At 43.9% G+C, this 22146-nt stretch overlaps 1 protein-coding gene across 2 annotated transcripts in view; it reads right to left on the bottom strand.

The window, feature by feature from the left end:
* CCDC138 (coiled-coil domain containing 138) overlaps positions 1 to 22146 on the bottom strand; it is a 60502-nt gene that overhangs the window by 16443 nt on the left and 21913 nt on the right. For both annotated transcript variants that reach the window (XM_025213564.1, XM_006031890.3), the window contains 3 exons: positions 21708 to 21824; positions 17763 to 17955; positions 13597 to 13773 (listed from right to left, as the gene is read on the bottom strand). In XM_025213564.1, the coding sequence (XP_025069349.1) occupies positions 13597 to 13773; positions 17763 to 17955; positions 21708 to 21824 (487 nt within the window). The remainder of the gene's footprint in view (positions 1 to 13596; positions 13774 to 17762; positions 17956 to 21707; positions 21825 to 22146) is intronic.

Here is a 22146-nt window from a genome sequence, read left to right as displayed (position 1 = left end):
GGCCACCCAGCCCACCCGCGCTGCCACCCCCCGCCCCGGCCCCCTTTCAAAAAATAGTCCATGCATAGCCCGCACCCTTGTATAGCCCGCACCCATACGGTTTTTTTGTAAAATCGTGTATAACCCGTGGGGATATATACATGAAAATCCGGTAATTGCCATGAGGGCTTTTGGTGCACTGGATTAGATATACCACATTTTGGGAAAGGCACATGTGGGATTCATGGATTCTGATGAGTTTGTTGTGGGGGGGGCAGTAGTGATGCGTAGGAGGTGCACGAGTGTGCACAAGCACCCCCTGAGAGCAATGGTGCACCCCTGATAGCCAGTGTTCCTGGATTAGGCAATGGGTGGGTGGGACAGGCGGGAGTGCTGGTGCCTGCCCTGTAAGTGCCAGTCGGGGAGTGGGGGTGCCAGGAGAATCACCACTGGCACTTCCAGGAACACTGCTTGTGCTTCTGGGTCAGCGCAATTGGCCATGGGGGGGACCCTCTCCCCCACCCTGGTTGGTGTGATCAGCCACAGAAGGGACCCCCCGGTCACTGACTGGCTGCTGGGGGGTGAGCATGTGCCCCCCCCCCCGACTCAGGAGGCACCAGTCACCCGGGGGGGGGGGGGGGGGGGAAGGGTTCTAGACTGTTGTAGTAGTGGAGATGCATTGACAGATTTTGTGTCTATTGTTTAGGCAGAGCTGTATCCCATTTGATGTCTAATGAACAGTGGGGAGTCTGCTGCTGATGGTGAGCTGGGCAAGGTTAGGGGGTTGTTTGAATGCCTGAAGCAGAATATTTCTTTCAAGGTCTGATCTTTGCCGAGGATCAGCTGTAATTGTTTGATGATTCTTCTAATTAGTTCTAGTGTGGGGTGGTAGATGACCACCAGGAGTATGTGGCCACAGGGGAGTTTCTATTTGTACTGCAGCAAGTTGGGGGGAGAGGGTGGGAGGCATTTGGGTGGCTCTTTCAAAGAAACAGTCTAATTCTCTACTGGAATGTCCTTGTTATGTAAAGGTGGATTTGGGGCTGTTCACATGGCTGTCCCAAGTACTCCTCTTAGGCTCAGAGCAGATGCAGTGGTTATTTGAGGGCCTGATTGTAGACTACGGTTTTCTTGGTATGCTTGGTATGACTGCTGATTTTGAGGATATAAGTATGGTGATCTATGGGTTTTTTGCATACAGTGGTTTGTAGGGTGCCATCCAGGATGTGGATCATGGAAAATGTTAATGTTAGTGCAGGAACATTTTAAAGAATATTTGGTCAAGAGGTGACAGTTGTTACACCTGTAGTGGAAGTCAGTAAGTGAGCCCAGGAGTCCAGGTGATAAAAATATCATCTATGTAACACAGGTAAAGTGCAGGTTTGATGGGGCAGTTTTTTACAAATTCCTCCTACAAGTGGCTCACGTTTATATATTGAGGGGCCACCTTTCTGCCCATAGTTAAGTCTATGGCTTGGAAGAAGTTGATTGTTGAAGGTAAAGTTATGGGTGAGGATGAAGTGGATGAATTGTACAACACACAGTTGCAAATATGAGCATTCTTGTAGGTATTTTGGGTAAGGTGCTGTACCTTCATGGTATGTGATATTTTTTTTTTTTTTTTTTTTTTTAGTGGACAAGACAGTGACATCTATGGTTGAGGTGGCTGATGTTCTGGATTTCACTGAGTAAGTCTACTCTATGTTGTAGAAAACTTGCTCTGAGTGACAAGTGGTTTTAGGATACAGTAGTTTCTATGAATCTTGGCATTGAGCCGCTTCTTGGCTCCTACCCTGAGGGTCTTTAAGAAGCAGCTCGATGCCTACCTGGCTGGGGTCACTTGAGCCCAGTTTCCCTCCTGCCCAGGCAGGGGGTCGGACTTGAAGATCTACAAGGTCCTTTCCGATCCTACTTCTATGATTCTATGATCTTCAGTGAGGGTACCACAGCTGGATATGATGGATCTCTGCCTGCGTTACCTTGTTTGTGAATCTTTGGGAGCATAAATTTCCTCAGAGTCAGGAATTACTGGAAATTAGTTTTTCCTGGTATGGGAAGGATTTGCTAATATTTTCCAGTTCTAGAGCAAGTACTGATGTGATCCTTATAGTAGTTGGTGTCAGTGCATCTGTTGGCCTCAGTGATATAGTCCTGACAGTTGAGAACAAGTACAGCTCCACCTTTATCTGATGGTTTGATTATTATTTTGTTGTTGGATCTTAAGGACTTATGGCTTTTCTTTCTGAAGGAGAGAGATCATCCTGGTCCTGGCTTTTGTTAGCTTTATAACTCATAATATGGCACTGCCACCTGTATAACAGAATTCGCTGTTAGCTTTCTTCCTGAAAGTTGATGCAGTAACTCAACATGTGGCTACATCCTCTCAGAGGTGCTCAATTCAGTGTTTTACTATTGTATGTTTTATCTGTTGTGGTAAGAGGGTTGTCAGAGGTGGTTCTGTATTGCTTGCATAACTATTCTTTCAGGCAAAGTCTGAGGAAGAATTCTTATTCTCTGCTTATTAGTATCTTGTCAGGTTGTTCTTCTGGGCAGAAGTTCAGGCCTTTGGAAAGTGAAGATATTTCAGAGTGGGATAGGAGGCATTGTGCTAAGTAATGGCATTGCTCTGGGTGCTGCTATCCTGATTCTCTACTGTATTGCTGGTGCAGTGCCTGTAAAGTGGTTCCTGTTGTGATAGCTGATTTCACTTTTTCTTATGTTGGATGGCTTTCATCACTTTTTAGGCAATACATTTGGGTCTGCTGCATAGTAGTCAGGTATGCCTCCAGGTTCAATCTCTCTTAATTTAGTAATGTAATTATGTCCTGTTTATGTCCCTTTTGAAGTAGGTTAGTTGAAGATGATGGTTTCTCAGTTTTAAATTTTATTATATTAAGTCAAATAGATCATTTAAAACATTTCTAAGAATTAGTTTTATCTAACGTAAAATAAAAGCCAATCTATTGTCCTTACCATTCAGCCATAGAAATGCACAAAGTGGAGGCATTCCATCACAATATTACTGCACAGTATCTAACCTACTGTTTCCTAAAGTAAAAAGACAATTAACTTGCATTCATATATGATGGTACTAATAACCTCGCATCTTGTAGAAACAGATACTGTATTTGCATACAGACACGCAAAATACATACTAACACACACCATACCATGATACCAGCTATCATAACCAGAACACGCATTGCCACTTTTCCTCTTAACTTTCCTCCTCAACAAATGCCAACAATCATTTCCTTAAACTATACTTATATTCATGTAATCATCTTCTCTCAATCCAACCCTCAACTACTTTAGCAAACCAGACACAGCTGCTATTGCTAGGAAGAATAATTTAGTAAAGGAGCTTTGGAAGAAGGGTGAGCAGATTGAGAAGGGAGGGACAGAGGAAAGATTCAAGTAAACATCTGCCATTCATCTCATCATGAAAAGGGCTAGTAATTAGATGCTTTTCAGATTTCAAAATTATAATTTCATTAATAATACCTTTTTAAGAAGCATCAAGAAAAATCCCATGGCACCAGATTTGCACTGAGAACACCTGTGATCGTCACCTGACAAATCTCAAGGGCTTTCACCCAACAAGGACACTCCTCTAGAGACATAGATCACACTTTTGAAAGAGCAACCTGGATACCACATGAAGAATTGCTGCAGTATAGAACAAAACCCCCCATGAATCACATATCACTAGCTATGACATATCATCCCTCCCTGGAACCTATGTGGAAAATCCTCAAACAACTGCAACCCATACTAGAAGAAGACTCAATTCTTAAAAAGATCTTCCCAGAACCACCCATCCTAGCCTTTAAACAAGCACTGAACCTCACCAACCTCAACACCAGAAGCAAACTTCCTATGGCCCAAAACACACCAAATTAATCCAAACCATGCCAGGACAAAAAAATGTAAAACCTGGCAACATATCACCACCCTGACGATAACTACACCCCACAACAGAACCATCAACATTCCTGGATCTTATACCTGCACCTCCGAAAATGTAATGCATCTCATTCAGTACACTAAATGCTCCAATGGAACATATGTAGGAGAAACCAAACAACAATTGCGCACCAGAATGAACGCACATCGAAAATTAATCAAAGACAAGAATACCCAATTACCTGTGGGGGCACATTCCTCACAAGAAAACCACTCTCTCTCCAATCTCTCAGCTTTAATCCTCAAAGGGAATTAACAAAACACCTTTCACAGACGAGCTTACGAACTTTACTTGATCAACCTACTGGATACAACAAATCATGGACTAAATATAGACATTGGATTTATGACACATTTATAACTTGCCTAACATCTGACAGCCCAGGTAACCACTCTACTATTTACCAGCTATATTCTTAACACCAGGTCTACATTTCCTTTCCCCCACATCCATCTCTCACCCATTGACTGCCTCAATTTCCATTTTTACTGACTGGCTCTCTTGCATGGATACTGGCCTCTGTCGTCTTTTCTATTCCATCCAAGACAAACATAGACCAACTGCAGGCGCTTCCTCAGCCTGATGAAGAGTACTGGTACCCAAAAGCTTGCAAAAAAGAATTTTTCCAACTATTTTAGTTGGTCTAATAAAAGATATTGGATTAACCCAAAGAACCTTGTCTGTCTAAGGCCTACACAGTTGCGTTTCTATCATCACAACAAACATACAATAGGACATCTGCTCTGATGTAAAAGTTCCTGAAGAAACCAAAACAGGTAAGCCTTATACATCTTTAGAACTAGCAGAAAAGGACAAACGTCTGATAAAATAAAGTACAGGTTACAAGAGATACCTAATCTAGTTCACAATGTGTGTGGTAGGGTGGCAACAACCTTCATGTGGGTCTCTCTGTCAAATATGCTATTCATGTACAAAATAATGCTAATCAATCAATGACTGAATATCACTTATCAACCTTACAATCTGAAGGGCAACTCTTTAACAAGATGAATCATCCAGTAGCCCCATCTATTTGCTTGTGCCAACTTAATATTATTGTTCTCATACTCCAAATATACCTGCTGCTGGAGTAGATTCTTAGACCACGGGTCAACAACAAGCCCACAGGCCAAATTCAGCCTGCAGAGCCACTGGATCTGGTCTTTGAAACAGAGGCAGGCTTCACTTACCACCACCTGGCACTGGGGCAGCCTCACCTGCACTGCAGCCGGGCAGGGAGATGCCTTGAGGCGAGGCAGCAAAGAGCTATGCCCAACACTCCATTTGGAGGGTGGGGAGAAAAAGGTGCCATGCACCTGGCAGCAGCCACACAGAACCACTAGCCTGCTTCACACCTAAAGCTGGGTTGTTTGGGCCATTAGCCAGTGGCAGATTTACAGTGAAACAAACCATGCAGTGGCATGGGGCTCCTAACAACGGGGGGCCCTGCTGCTGCCTGAGTGGAAGGGGGGGGCGGGGGCAGCCCCAGGCCAGACAGCCTCCCGCATTTTGTTTGTGGCCCCCCCTCCCACCCAGCAGGTTGTGGGCTTCTTCAGCCATTCCAACCACCGACCCTCCCCCACAACCAGTATGCTGTGCTAATTCCCCTGTGGATGTGCTGTGGGGCGGGAGGCAGGGCCCTGCACCCTGCTTGGATCACAGGGTCCTGCTAACTGTTAATTTGCCACTGCCATTAGCTTTAGAAAGTTGCCAACTGCTATCTTAAGACTATCTGGGTTTATTCTTGTAAGTCAAAGCAACCCATAATATGGCACTGCCACCTGTATAAGTCCTCATTTAAAGAAAACCACAAAACCCATATCAACAATACTAATTTTTAGCAAATTTTGTATTTTAGCATTATAGCAGAATTTCTGCACTGTGATTGCCAGGGGCCAACCACAACAATGCCAAACAACTTGTTGCTTGGGTGCTCATGAAAAATCTGATTTTAGTGTTCTATCAAAAACAAAAAAGATTTTCCATTCTGACCAGTGGAGAAATGGGTACTGTATTTTCTTGCATAGCACATGCTCTCTAAGATGCACACCCTGCTTTTTCAAAAGTGGAATGAAGAAAAAAGATCTTTCTTTGAAAATACGTGCAAGTAGTTTCACAGGGAAAATGAGGCAGCTGCAGTAGTGGGGGGGGGGGGGGGGGGGGAAGAGTGAAAATTCTGTAGCTTCTTTGGTAACCCTTTAATTGCAGCAACAGCCAAACTACCTTGTCCTTCTTCTCAAGCTGGGTGGGCAGACAGCAGCACCTGCCAGGTCAGCTGGGAGTCCAAATCTTGCTGGAGCTAAGCTGCTTGGCCCATCTTGAGCTGAGTGGGTCCTCAACTGATCAGCAGGTGCTGCTGGCTGGCCACCCAGCTCAAGAACAGGATCCACGCAGCTTAGCTCCCATATGATTGGGACCATTGTTCCTCATACTTCCTTGAGTAAGATGCACTCCAGTTTCCAGTACCTAATTTTCAGGGGGAAAGATGCGTGTCATATGCAAGTAAGTATGGGTACACACTAGATTGACTGCCTGCATCAAGACCAGTTTTGGATACTGTCTCTCATAGCCATAGATTAGTTGTAATCTATATTGGCCTTGAAGTGCCCTAAGCAATGGGCAAATGTAAAAGGAAAAATATGTTTGTTTTTAGTAATTTTACAGCTGAGCCTCTTGGATTCTCTCTCCCATGGAAGCAGTGGGTGATCATTAATATCAAAACACTTGATGTACAAGTGGCAAAGTAAAAATAACTCAAGTATGTGAAAATACCAAACTTTAAAAACTTAATCACATCACAAATGGCTACTTAATATATTCTTTTAATAAAGGAGCAATATAACTTGTAGCTTTTGACTGGATATTAATTTTAATTCCAGTTGTTGCTATTCTCCATGTAAGAGAGAGAGAGAAACTTTTTGACTTTTAAACCTTTACTATAAAAATGTTAAAAACAAAAAGTGAAAGTTGAAAGTGTGTGGCCCTCCGAGGGGCCAAGCGTGAAACACTTGCCAGTAATGAAAACACTAAAATCACAAGAGATTGAACCCCCCTTCCCCATATACCCTTCATGGGGTTACATATTTAGAACTAGCTGTCCATCCTCCAACTTCCAGAGTACCCCCTCAGTCGCCCGGTGTGACAAACTGGTCTACATTCTGTTGCAAGGTAAAGTGTCTAAGCTCAAATGTGACAAACACTCAGACCAAGAAGCAGAGGAATTGGAGGGTGTTGTCATAGCTTGTCCCTGCAAGCTGGTTTCTGCAGCTTTCAAGGTCACCATATTGGCCTAGCTCAGGAGGAAACTGGATGGCTAGATCGCATTCCCTTCGGCTGCTTGATACAGGATAGAAAAAATATACACAGTCGCAGAGGAGTCTAAGTCCAGTGTGCCAAACAGAGTGGTGAGAGGAGCACAGTGGCCAAAGCCAGGGGAAGTCCAGGAAGGTGTGGAAAATAGCCTATTTCACCTCCTCCTCACAGAAAAGGCAGACTGCTGCCACAGTAAGGTCTAGGTGGTAGACAAAGGTGCCCAGGGTGAGGAACCTATGCAGCAGCTGCCAATGGAGATCACCAATTCTCTTGGCAATGGGTAGCTTGTCCAGGGTGTACCAGGCTGAGCAAATTTGCTCTGGTGTTGCTGCTACTATCTGCTACCTCCAGATCATTTTAGGGCAGGCACTGAGAATACGGACATGGCACACTTTGATTATCCATAGGTACAGTGCCTTCCCATATAGGATCTCAAAGCAGATCCCACCACTGTTTTCATGGGATACAGGGAAGGACAGCAGGGTATCAGGCCCACCACTCTCATCACTGTCCACAGCTGGAAAAATAGGCAATGATAAAAGAGGGGAGGGAGCTGTCTTGCGACCTGCCACTGGGGAGGGCTTGTTGAGTTCAGAGGCAGACCCCAGGACAGCAAGTGCATTTATGAGGAGGGAACCTTTCACTTCAGGTGAGGCAGACTGGAAAGACTACAGGCCCAGCCAGATTGGCCAGGGGTTTGGTGAGAGCTAGGCAGACCAGGCTGAATTGAGAAGGTGGATCAGCTCGATGGTGTGCAACTGGACCAAGGTAGTAATGAGGATTCCAGAGTCTTAGCTTGGGGCCCCCTGCTGCAAGGCAAGGTTATCAGTGGCTTCTGCAGCAGCTCTGTAAACTGCAGGTGCCTACCCTGGGGTCTCAGTTGGAAGGAAGTTTGCTAGGTCTGGGTGACACTGCAATAAAAGGGCAGGAGGGCATCTCAACTGAGGCGATCAGGATCCAAGAGGAAAAGTCCCTGATTGAGGTTAAGGTCCCCCACCCAACATAGGAAAGCAAAGGCCAGCCACTGCCAGGGAAAGGGTTCACATGTGAAGAGCAAACACTGATGACTTGCAAGTCATCCTGCTTGCCAGGTTGATCAGGTCCCTATTCTTTGCTGGGCAGGTAAAAGGATAGCCCACTGGAGAAGAAGTCCACAAAGAGCTTCCAATGCCTTCTGAGCAAGATCACTGGTAAGTCCAGCATGGCACACCTGTATCAAAGTAGTAGTTGCCAGGCTGTTGATGACCAGGACCCAATTGCTATAGGAGAAGCTGGATAGGCACTAGTACTCTTGCTGAAATTGTGTCTCCACCTGCTCATCTAAGCCGTATCAGTTCTTTGCTAGCCAGACAGGCAGGCCTAAGAAAATACCCAGGGTTTTGAAGCCATCACAGTACCAGGACAGACTTCCAGGAAGATCTAGGGGCTGAGCATCGCTCCATGTGCCCAGGAGAGATGTGTCATTTTGAACAGTTAATAGGAGGTGAAGAGGTGTGCTATAGGCCCACCGACACTGGATGTTCCTCTCACTGCTCAAAAACAGTCATGTCATCAGCATACATTGTCACCTTAACTAGGGGGCCAGGGGCCATGGTTGTAGCTGATGAGAGGGTCAGACCTGAGCACTGGCTTAGTGGTTAAAAAGAGCATTCCAGAGGAGGCAGCCCTGCCAGATGCCCCTGTATGCTAGGAAAAGAGCATATAGCACTCCATTCACCTTCAGGAGGTTAAAAGTATCCCAGTATAAGAGCAGCATGGTTGGGGGAGGAGGGAGGCAAAAACAAAGGCTTCTGGGGTCTGGAATAAAAAGCTGTGGTTGACCCAATCAAAGGCTCTCTCTGTGCCAGGAAGACAAGACCAATATTCAAGTCAAAGAGTTCCATGGCTAACAGCAGGAAATGTAGCAGAACCTGGATGGTTCTGTTGGATATGCAGTAGTGCTGTTCAGTGTCGACACTTATGTCCATTACAATTTTAAGCCAGAATCTGGGTCAGGATTTTGTAATTGGTACATAGAAGCAATACCAGTTGCCAGTTCTTAAGTTCACTTTCTTGGACAACAGCTTGAGGACTGCTCTCCAGCAGCTGAATGGCAAGAATTCATATTTGAGGCTCTCCTGGAAAATGCACAGGAGGTCTGGCCTGAGGAGGGGACAGGTCTGATACTAGGGTGATACTAGGGTCCTGAAAAGCAGGTTTCAGCTCTGCCAAAGATAGCTCCTGTTTGAGCTTATCAGCCTCAGATGCATAGTGTTTGGGGAGGCCCTCATGCAGGTGCTGAATGGCCTTTGGGCAAGCAGTCTTGGCTGCAAACAGATGCAGTAGCTAACGGCATGCTCTCAGATTTCAGCAGAATCCACGAGCGCCTAGCCTGACAGAGTTTGAAGGTGGCTGCTGACCTTTTGTTCTGTGCACTTTTTCCTCTACATTGGGGAAGAACCGGGTCATGGAGTAAGCAAGCTTGAGTGTTTGTGCCCTGGGCCTACAGTTGTCTCAAGTGCTTTTGCTGGAGCTTGAGGCTCTTGTACACCTTGTGGTCTTTACCAACATCCCTCAGGGCAGTCACAAGCTCAAAACATCTTTCTCAAGCTCTTGCATATTAGATCACCTGCTGTGTGTATGTTGACAGAAAATCTTGATTTGTATTTTCCCCATTTCCCACCACTATTTCCAGGACAAGGAAGTTGCTTCTTGAGGCCACCCAAGTCTGCTAGGTTACATGAAGCAGTTCCAAAAGTAGGACTCTTGCAGAAGGTTAATGTTTAGACACCAATAATAGTGCTTAGCTATGAGTCAAGTCAGAAAAGCTCAGTTCACACCAAACTAGGCTGTGGTCGGAGAGACCTGATAGAGTAATATGGCTGCAGTGAAGCAGCGGCAAGTGGTGTTCAGTGATGTAGAGCTGATCCAAATGAGCCATGGAAAGTCATTTAGCACTTGTCTTCATCCAGGTATAGTACCTGATTTTTGTTAATTTTTTTAGCTTGTACGCATAGCATTGTGTTGCCTCCTCAGCTAGCATTTTCTTTGTTTGTCTACAAGCTGAGAGTAGGAAACATTTATGGTCAGGGAACCATTCAGGTATATTTGGTTCTCTACCTCCCAGGATCCCTTGGTCTCATCAAGGAACTAACTTAATATGATGCTTAATACAATGCTTTTAAGGGAGTAACCTTTCACATTCCCAAAGAAAGCATTCAAGGACTAGTGGTTTTCCTGCAAGGGATGATCGTTTCTCCCTTCGGGATGTGGGGAGTGCTCTCAGATGCATCATCAATAAAGCCCATAAGTTCCCCTTCTTCCTCCTTACCCTCAGACTCTAAATCAGTGTCCAGTTCAGAGCAGGAACTGTTTGGGACTGCAGGAGAGTGTAGCGGCTGAGGCCTGGGTGGCAGTCACCTTCCCATTGGGTCCATCAGCATCATTCCCTGAGGGCTCTTCCCCCTCAGTGGGTTCTCCAAGGTTTCTCAGCTGTCTTCTGGGCCATATTTTCTGGGGTCAAAGCTTCTGAGTCCCAGGGTAGCTTTTGGTCTTTATCCTTCGTGGCTGGGTTGGGGGAGTTTAGCTCCCCAACATCAGCCACATCAGGACTGAAGGGAAGATACTGGGACAATTTTGAGCCAGCTGGGGCAGGTTCAGCTCCAGCAATAGGCATCGAGATTTCTCCTGAATGGGTTGGGTTCGGTGGATGACACCGTCTTCCCAGTGCCAGTAGCTTAAAAAGAGACAGGTGTGCACTGAGTTGGGGGGGGCCCTCAGTTCCTCCATTCTGTTCCTCGCCTTGGGTTGGGTTAGGGCTGTCCTCGCCCTGTGTGGGTGGGACTGTCTTTGCTGCTGATGGCTAGAAAATGCTATTTAAATATTTGCTTTTGGGAACTGGCCTATAGGTGAAATAGATATGAATTAGAATAATGGTCCAGAGCAATGGCAAGGGTTAACTGATTTCTAAAAGCCTGTTTGTGACAGTTTTGTTCGAGGCCCACTGTGTCTGACACAGGCAAGCAGCAAGCAGGCACACAGGCTGGGTAATTGAAGACACATACCACACTGTTCTATAACAGAGATAAGGGACTCCACAATATTGGCACCAGGTCACAGTGCCCAAGTGCAGAGCCCTTGGGATTTCTGGTTTTAGTAGATGGACCAAATTAGTAGGAAGCCTGGAAAAAGTCCAAATTAGGATGTGTGCATGTGTTGGGTTTGTGAAACAAAGGAATATGCTTACAGGACAGAACATAGACAGTGTGATGACCACAGGAAGATCAATCAACAATGCCCAGAGATGAAGAGTCATCTGGAGGGGAAAAGAATATAAAAGGAGAGATTTCAGAGCAGCAAAGGGTCCCTGAGCAGGGAACCCAAGGCCACCATGGAAACCACCAGCCTGTCTCACTCATCCCCCACTGGAAAGGGTGGGCCTCAGTCTCTGACCTCCAGGCTGCTGACAGCTGACATTCAAGAAAGAACCTCAGAGTGAAGTTCATGTACTGGCCAGATGTACCTTGACTCTGTGAAACCTGGACTGGTAGATACAGCAATTATTTGAATGTTGTTTGCATTATTCTTATCTGCTATCACTGTGTATCAATAAAATTTGCCTATTGTCGAATGAAGAGGTCGTAGTCAGTGGGAGGGTTTTGGGTCTACCTGGAACAAGGTATCTAGGTCATAAATCCAGTGCCAACAGCTGCAGCCTGCTTCTTCACCAGGCACTTACCAGGTCCTGGGGACTGTTGCAACAAAAACACATGGGCTTTCTCATGGAGAGGTATACGACGTACTGTTTGTACCCAGTGTGTGTTACAGGGTAGTTTTCAAAGATTCCTCCCATCCTTCAGAATCATAAAGACCTACCTTGTGAAGGACAGGACATGCTTGAGCTCAGGGGCTTTACATCCAAATGACATTTTACAAATGGAACTCCTTATCTTACTGTTGTGAGCTAGATCCTCAGCTAGCTTGTCATCACTGAGATAAAGGGGGATGTTGGACAGTATGACCTTTATGGCTGGCAAAGTGGTGCTGAAGACAACTCTGATTTTAACACCTTGCTCCACCTCCAAAAATCAAAGTAGAAGGGAAAAAAAAAATCAGGAAAAAACAGCAAGAGGAAAGAAATACAGTAAGAACCACAAAAATCCTAAAACAAGGGGACAGGAAGGACTGGGTCAGGAAGGAAGCTGCCAAAGATTTTGTTTTGGCTCAGCAGGGCAGGATGTGTGTATGGAGGGGACGGGATACTGAGATGGAAAGAGAGAATTCAGTGTCAACATAAACCAAAACCTCTTCATTCAACTCTACATTTCTTTAGCCCCTTGTTGAGCTCAACAGTTCTGCTCCTACTCCCTGCTGTTTCCGAAAGTCTCTTCCTCTTAGAGTTTGCCACTGCCCCACAGAGCCAGCAGATAGCTCCAGTCAATTTTTTTTCCATATGCCAAATATGAAAATGTCTTCATCAGTTCCCTCCTTACCCTGGGTCACACTGCAGGAATCTTCCAATTTTCTGAAGATTTATCATCCTCTGACCAAACTTCTTTATATATGTGACACTGCATTTTATCCAAGGATCACACGACTTCTAAATTATCATCTGATCCCTTTCCAGAAAACTTATCATCACTTGGGAAACCAGCTTTAGTGCGACAAAGGCAAGACTGAGCCACAATCCTCTTAAAGGACCATCGTCTTAAAGGACCAACAGTGAAGTGGTTTCAAGGCACTTGAGAAAGAACAACTTCATAAAGTTAGCTACTCACTCAAATTCTAAAAGTTCACATATCAAGGATTTTGCATTTTTCATGTTTCCATCTACCAGAGACACAACTGGGCACTTTGGCAGCTGGGCTGCCACTGGCAATAGCTGTTATTTTTGTGCCTCCCCACACCCAATCTGCCCTGAGGCTTATGCCCTGTTTGTCTCCTGCCCCCTACTTTTAGTACTAATACCAAATTATCTTTCTGGCAAAGACTGACTCCAGAGAAATGTGCTCATTATTGGGTGCAATTATGCAGAACACTAGAATAAACTAGTTGTGTAACAAACAAAAAATCCTGGATAAATCAGAAAACAAGATGTAAGGATGTAAAAAAAAAAGACAATCCCAATGTCAAGTACGTAAAGGAGCAACTGACATACAACAACTGACATACAGCTAGGGAACATATTTTCAAACTTCTTATAACTCGACAACAAGAATGATAATTTACTATGAAGTATGAGTTTATCTAATATATATTACATTTGGAAAAACTGTTATATTCCACTTGAATTAAAATTTGCATTGCTTTTGCATTTTTCTTATTTTGTATCTTTAATGTTTAAAATTTAGCAAATTTACCAGATTCCACTGTCATCTGAAGTAAGGCATCAAGGGCATTGGAAAGCAGACCTCTACTGGATATTTTTAAGTGACTTAATATGACAGGCACAGATTGGTACTCCAAAAATATGGTCTTCCCTTCATCTGTCTTCAAATCCATGCAAAGGGAATCAAATGCCTGAGCCAGGTAATCAGCTGAAAGACACCAGAACATAAACACAAGTTATGCAAAATTCCATATAAAACGATACTGTGAAATTAAATAATGCTACAGATGTAAAACTGTAACAAAATTAGAGTACCAAGATATTACATTTTAAATGGTTAAATCCCTATTTTATGTTTTCTTATTCATGTATTTCTAACTGACAATTTGCTGCATCTCTGTTCAAATTAGGGGATGAAGAAGTTGAGGGCACTCATCAAATTTAAAAACCCTAACTTACAAAAGTAAACCTTTCTAATTTTGCTCAAGAAACAAATCACTGGCTTGAGGATATGTTCTCCTCAACACTTATGAGACCTCCATAATGACCTCAGAGATGAAGAAGCTGAGTACTTATAATATAGAGAGGAAGTCTACAAGTACTCCATTCCCCTTCACCTACCTAAGGATTGAAAATAAATTCATTTTCTTCATAGTTTCAATGTATAAGCGAATTATTGTTCTGCAGTACAGTGGCCAGAAACAGTTACAAGCTGTGGGCTGGAACAACCTGGCTCCAGGCCAACACAGGCTCCCCGCATCAGGGGGTTTCTACTTCCTAGTCCCCAGCTGCAGCATGGGCCCAGCTTCCAGCCGGTGGGCAACTGAGCCAGGGGTAGGCAGCTGGAAGCTGTGTCTGCACTACCACCACTTCTTCCCACCCTTCTGCCCCCGGCTGTGGCACAGGCACAGCTCCCCACCAGCTAGAAGCTATGCCCATGCCACAGTTAGGGGGAGAAGGGAAGAAAGAAGCAATGGTAGGTAATGTAGTCACAGGCAAAGCCCTCCAGGTCCATAGACCCTAATTAATGGCTCTAGAGGCTGGATCCAACCCAGAGGCTTTATGCTTCTGACCCGTATTATAGCATACTAAATGTATAAGGAATTCAGATTCAAGGTTAAACAATAAATTCCTTTAGACTCACTATGCCAGAAGAAGGGTGACTGTGCCCGAAAGCTTGCCAAGAACTTTTTTCCAACCACTCAGTTGGTCTAATAAAAGATATATCACATCTACTCAAAGAACCTTGCCTGCCTTTAAGTGCCTTAAGTAATCACAGTTGCTGTATTTCAGATCCATTCAAGTTGTTCTCAGTATTAGGGATACTAACACTCGGTATTAGTGAGAATTCATAAAATGGAAAAATGTTTGCAGTAGAAAAGCTTTAGTTATAGTGCCACCTACTGGATTTAAGACACTTTAGAAGAAACACAAGATAACACATTTCTTACTGAACATCTCATCTGATGGATAGCAAAAAAAACTAGTGCTTTTCAGTGAGAGAGTAATCACAATTTAAATAGTAGGCCTGTGCAAACAGGGAAGTATTCGATTCAGATCTGGATTCGGAGGACAGCAATTTGAATCACCGAATCCTGGCAGAGCCCCCACATGCTGCCCCTGCTCCCCGATCGCCCTCCTCCCCGCCACTCGGCCCCACCCCTGATGGCCTCCTGGCCCAGCCCCAGCAGTCTTGGAACAAACAAAAAACTGCACTTACCAGCAGTAGCAGTGGCTGTGGGAGTTCTGGGGCCACGTGGCAGAGCCTCCTGTGCAGTCCCTGCTCCCCCGTTTCCCCCAGCTGGGGCCGCTGGGGCTGAGCAGTACCAAGCTCCGGCTGATGTGTGGAGCCACCCCAGCTCCCAAACAGTGTGTGGCACCCTGCTGAGTCAGGCTGCACCCACACCATGGGGCAGCTGCCACACGTTTGCCGGGGGGGGGAGGGGGGGAAATCCCTGCTGACCTCCCCTGTCCCACGCTGGATGCGGAGGCTCTGCTATGAGCCCTCAGAGGCCCCAATCGCTGCTGCAACCAGTGAGTGCAGGGCTTTTTTTCTTTTTTTAAAGTGACAGGACCAGGCTGGGGCTGGGCAGGGGATGGATCTGGGCAGGGAAGCCGTGGGGGCTTCTCCCGTGGCTTCCCTACCCAGAGAGAAGCAGGCACAGCCAGAGGACCTGCAGGAGAACCTACAGCTGCCCAGCTGTGCCTCCCTCTCCCCAGCCAATCCAAACCTCCAAACCTTTTCCAAATTGATTTGGAGGCTTTGGATTCGATTCAGACCTTTTCGGCCCAAATCTCCTCTGAATCGAATTGGTAACCAAAGCTTCACACAACCCTAGTAAATACTGTAATACTTTGCTGATATTTTGGTAGAACATATCTTACAACATGCTAGTAAAAAAGCAAAATGCTATGAAATGGCTTTTATGTTTAGACTGATACAATCATTTTCTTAACAGGTATTTATTTATTCTCAGTAGGGGTCTCCAGAAATATAAATCCCAGTTTAAAAGCACTTATTACATTTGAAATATAGTGAGATTGCTTCCTTCCATTAATGAGAATAATGTAGTTCTTAAAAAAATCGTAAAACCAAACCCATACAATATACATCTTCATAGCAGGGAAACCTTCTATGTACAAAAGTATGGGTAAAATCTCCAGGGTTTTTAAATCTTTGACCTCCCTTCCAGGACTACTAATCAACATGTCAAGAGAGACTATAGTTTATAATGTAGATTTTATCCCACTAGAACTAATCTAGAATTGGTTAGAAATATTTTAACATGTTTCATGCAAGTCCAATAAGTGTCTAAGTAGACAGTGAACAAAAAGCTGACTTTCTGCAATGGATTTATACTGGCAGGCTGAAGGCAAAGTTCTCTGTACCCCACTATGAATTTTCCAAATGATGTAGTTCCTTATCTTTCTGTTTTACAAAACATTTCTCTGACCCATTAAAAAAAAGTGTAAAAATAAAACCTGTTCTTGCTTTTGGAAACTCCTGGTTCGGAGACAACATAGCCCTCACAAATAGCTGTAGGGATGCAGCAGCTATTCTTTATGCCTGCTCCTAACAGCATGGGCCCAGAAGTGCCCCTGAGCCTCTAGTGTACAGGAAAAGAACTAAAAAATGACACTAATAATCACTATGCAACTTCCTGAAAGATCAGTCACCCTGCTTTTCACAATGTGATCTCCACAGATTCTTCTGTTCTTCATGAACAGAAAATCAGATTCTTTTTAACTACCAGTCTTTACTGAAGCCACTCTTCTGTCCCCACCTACCTAATGTTGTACAGGACATACCAGGCACAACTATTCCTCAGGTTCTTCACAAACACAGAATTCAGTTGTTATGGGGCTCTACAGTAAAATGGAAACTTTAATACTACTGACTATTAAGCTAACTTAAAATCATACAACATTCAAAAGAAGCATCCACTGTCGAGGGTTCCATCTCAAAACTACATATAACAAGGATCCGAGGGAATGGTTGGGCCCACCCTGCTCTTTATGTCCTTAAATGGAAAGAAATGAGTTGCAATCACACATAGGGAAAAAGACAAAAGATCCAAATACTATCCCCAATTTTTTAAATATCACATGCAAGAAACAAAGACTGGGATTTGTGTGAACAATCACTCAAAGAACTGGCATGTTCACACTCCATCCAAGTGCATAATGTTTTAATTTGAGTACTGGTGACTTACTGCAGCAATGGAGATGGGAAAGTGTGGGGCAAGACAGAAGATAGCTAAGATATGTACTGCAATGGCACAGATACCAGCCTAGGTTTCAGCTCTGCTTAACTGGTAGAGTTATCAGTTTCATGACATATCTTCTGTCCTAATTCAATTTCTCTAGCAATTATTCTCCTTTTCAGGAGGTCATCTATAAAACTATCCAGGTCTACTACACAGGAATGTCAGAGCGACAGGATCAAGAGCACTGCAACTGCCCACCCTTCTCAGGGCACGTACAAAAAACCAGAACAGAATACTCAAACACTCCTGGCCTGAAAAGGAAATATGACAACTTTTTAAAAAGTAGCAGGTTTTACACTACCTAGTTCACTTTAGAAGACAGTATCAACTGATACCATCGTAATATAAAGCAGGTGATAGGTTTTATATTTTGATTTTTTTCCAGAAACAGGCTGCTTCTTAAGCATAGTAAAGGCATTTCAGAACCTACCTTGTGTTACTGTTTTGAGTACTATTAAAGTTGACACAAATCTCAAAGGCAAAATGGAACTCTTAAAGAAAGCAGCTGACTTTGGCTTATTGTCAGTAGGTTGTTCAGAAGAACTATGCTGATTTCCCTTACTTATTATTCCTCTGAATACATCTTCACCAAGTCTCCTCATTGTTGATGTCATAGTTGCATGCTGTTAAACAATATACCCATTGTAAAATATTTAAACAATTGAAGATGTTCTTTAAAATATTCTATTTATAAATAATATTCTATTTATTTGTGTTCCCTTGTAACATGTAAACAGGTAATGGTAAATCAAGTATTAAAATTCAGGTTAGCTAGTCAGGGTTTGAATTATGGGGGAGCTCAGTGGGGCTGAGCCTCCCCATAAGAGACTAATCAACTCAGGCAGTGGCAGTGGCTCCTTCTGGCTTCCAACTGCCACCATCGCAGACCCCGCACAAGAGTCAGAGTGTAATCGGGACCATGTAGCTAGTGTTAAAATAATTTTGAGGTACAAATAAGATTACAAAATTAAGAAAATTCTAAGCCCAGACTGCAACCCCATGGCAGCCTTCAAATCATCCTGCTTTGATTATCAGCTGTGGCAGAAGGCAAGGCAGGGTGACACTTGTTCAGAGAAGCATGAGCTCTTATAGGCTACAGACTACTTTAATAAAAAAAGACTACTAGACTACTTCATCAGATGCTATACATAGCCTTGCAGAAAGCAGGAGTACTAAACAGAAGAGAATAAAGTTATTGAAATACAACCCATATCATCATTGGACCCAACCACATGTATCATAACATCCTGGGGTTCATGAAGCTGCTCCTGTACCAATGATATATGTGCTATCACCATCTCACAGTGGTGTCTACCTTGGATACATGGGGCCATCCCTACATGAAAGAATGAAGTGACACTGATCTGCTATCATTTCCAGGAAGACACAAAAGCCCATGGCATAACACTTTATTCCATCACTGACCTCAGAGTACCTGTTCTTAAACAACTTGAATGCACACTTGCAAATGAAAAAATAATCTATAGCTTGAATTGCATTAATTATGGTCTCAACAGAGACTTCGCAGTCTTATCCCATTACCTGAACTGCCTTCTATAACCCCCGTGTTCCTCAGGCTATGGACAGAACTTACACATAAACTGATTTAAGTGATTGGAAACTGGTTTAAACCTGTAACAGAACAGAAGTTCAGTGCATATAAACCACTTTTCAAAATGACCAAAAACGATTTAAGATAAACCTGGTTGGATGTAGTATCAGACTCAACTGATTTAGGTCAAACTTGAAAGGGGAAGGGGAATTTCAAACTTGAAATTTCCTGTAGCTCCCCAGGCCTGCCTGGGCTGGGGAACTCAGGCTGGGGGAAACTTCCTGAGGGGAGGCTCCCCCAAGGTGGGCTACCACCTGGACAGTGGGCTCCTGACCCCCCTGTGGAGGGACAGCAGGGGCCTGGGGACACTTGGCTGGGCTGGCAATGGCCAGCAGGCTGGGAGATGTGCTCTAGCGCTCCATGCCTACTTGCCTAGGTCAGTGCAGACCTCCCCCTGCCTTTCCCAATTAAAAACTGACTGTCAGTTCAGTTGGTTACTGGTTCAACCTACGCAGCTTAGAGGAAGCTGCCTAATTTGAATCAATTCAGCCTCAAGCTTTATTATTGTCTGTACTTAGCCTCAATGGTTTATCTGCTTTGTTTATCCCTTTTGATCTCTTCAATCCGCATTTGCCTCTCCACAGTGTCCCTTTCTTTCCTCCCCACTTCCCTGTCCTTTGTATTTAAATAATTTTGTTCTTTTCTACCCTCTATCCCTGCTCTCTGCAAGACCATTCATAGTATCTGATGATGTAAGCTGTAGCCTACAAAAGTTCATGCCTCTCTGAATGAAACAGTCTGCAAGGTGCCTTGCCTTCTGCCTATCTGGTTTTGTAATATAAAGTTGATCGTTGTTCTGTGAAATCTGGTAGAAAATATTTGCATCTTCCTCTCAGCCTGTCTTGAACTGGAGAAAGAATGTGCCTTCCTTGCCATAACAAACCTTTAATAAGATCCAAACAAAAAGAAACAGAGATACCCATAAAATATATTTTTTTACTTTCATCAACATTTATTCAAAGAAACTCCAAATCTGCAAAGACTATGTATGTACTTCTGTTTACGTACACTAAGCAGTCTCAATGAAATGAACAAGACTTCAAGCACCGAGTTAAGCGTGGGCATTAGGACCCAAACAGGAGCCCCATCTATGCTTCTTTAAGTAAGTTTCTAGGAGAACTTCCATTATGAACTTCATAGTTTCACAGTACGTAGGGTTGGAAGGGACCTGAGCAGATCATCAAGTCTGACCCCCTCCCATGGGCAGGAAAGAATGCTGGGGTCAAATGACCCCGGCAAGGTGTCTATCTAGCCTCCTTTTGAAGACCCCCAGGGTAGGAGCAAGCACCACTCCCCTTGGAAGTTGGTTCCAGATCCTAGCCGCTCTGACTGTGAAGTAGTGCCCCCTGATATCTAGTCTGAATCTACTCTCTGTCAACTTATGGCCGTTATTCCTTGTTACTCCCAGTAGTGCTCGGGGGAACAGGGACTCCCCCATTGCCTACTGGTCCCCCTTGGCAAGTTTATAGATGGCCACCAGATCCCCACTCAGCCTTCTCTTGTGGAGGGTGAACAGGTTTAGGTCTTGTAGCCTCTCCTCATAGGGTCTGCCCTGCTGCCCCCTGATCATGCGAGTGGCCCTCCTGTGGACCCTCTCGATGTTGTCCGCATCCCTCCTGAAGTGCAGCGCCCAGAACTGGACACAGTACTCCAACTGACCAGTGTCATATAGAGGGGGACAATCACCTCCTTGGACCTGCTCGTGATGCATCTGTGAATGCATAACAGAGTGAGGTTAGCCTTCCTGACTGTATCCCCACATTGGTGGCCCATGTTCATCTTGCAGTCTATAATGACTCCAAGATCCTTTTCTGCCTCTGTGCTGACAAGAAGGGAGTTCCCCAGCCTGTACGTATGCTGCTGGTTCTTCCTCCCCAGGTGCAGTACCCTGCACTTGAGTATTGAATCCCATCTTATTCTCATCTGCCCACCCCTGTAACCTGTCCAGATCCAATTGCAGCCTGTCCCTCCCTTCTAGTGTGCCCACTTCTCCTCACATCTGTGTCATCTGCGAATTTGAACAAGGTGCTGTTCACCCCCTCGTCTAAGTCACCGAACTTGACAAAATGCTTCAAGAGGATCTTTTGTTTAAGACCATTTTCTTTTTAGTACAAAATAATTTACTCTTTAACTGCCTTTTGAATTCTAAATAATGTTAATTTTTCACTTTTTTGCTTGTAATATTGAGAATGCCATATAATACCCATTGCGCTTCTATTATGCAACTACTTTCATATTTTTATACACTTTTATATACTTCAGAAATCTACCCTAAGGAACGAAGAAGGGGCCTTATAGTTAAGGCACTGAACAGCAGCACTGATGATCTGCATTCCCTTTTCTGCTTTGCTGCATAATTCCTGTACTAGCCTAAACAAATCACAATCTGTATGCCTAAATTAACAACCCAAAAATGCAGGTAAAAATACTTCTTTTTCTAGTCAACAAGGATGTTGTGAAGATAAATGTAATAATGTTTGTAGATGCTCACATACTGTTACAATATGAGCCATATAAGTACCAGGGCAGCTTGGGTCTATCCTTGAATATGAAATAACAGCAAAACACTCTTTTAATGAGAGACTTATTTTTCTTTCATTTGCTCCTTGCTTGTGACAAATTATTTGGATGTGTACTTTCTAAAGGTTGCAGGATCTTTAATACTATCTTGAAAATTGTCCTTTCATCTAATACTGTAGTATTTGAGCACCTTCTGAAAATGAAATATTAAAGAATTTTCTTGTAAGTAGATACTCGTCTTACCTGTGTCCCACTGTCTAGATGCCGTAGAGCCCAGTAAATAAATTTAATCACAGGCCTATGCAGTTGAGGGTTTACAAATGGCATCCACTGAAGTTGCTCGGCAACCATAGGTAGGAGCTAGAAACATTTACAAAAATTTTAAAGAGCATAAATATTGCTAAGTAAACAACTCATAAAACCCTGTTTTGTAATAATAGGGTATATCTTAGATTATTTTTATTTTTAAAACTGCCTACCAAATAATGTAGTAAAAGTATTAAATTGAAAAACCTTATGGGAACATTTTGTAGCACAGCACCCCCAATTAGGAAACACACATTAAAAAATGGTGTTAAATTTTCTCTCTCTCTCGTTTTAGGTAGCTGGGTCATAATGCACATGATTACACAACATTAGTTTGAATGTGCTTTGATTTCTCCATGTAACTAGTTCAGTTTCT

Source organism: Alligator sinensis, unplaced genomic scaffold (assembly GCF_000455745.1).
Source record: "Alligator sinensis unplaced genomic scaffold, ASM45574v1 scaffold1232_1, whole genome shotgun sequence".
NCBI lineage: Eukaryota > Metazoa > Chordata > Crocodylia > Alligatoridae > Alligator > Alligator sinensis.
This window is presented reverse-complemented; position numbering and strand designations above follow the sequence as displayed.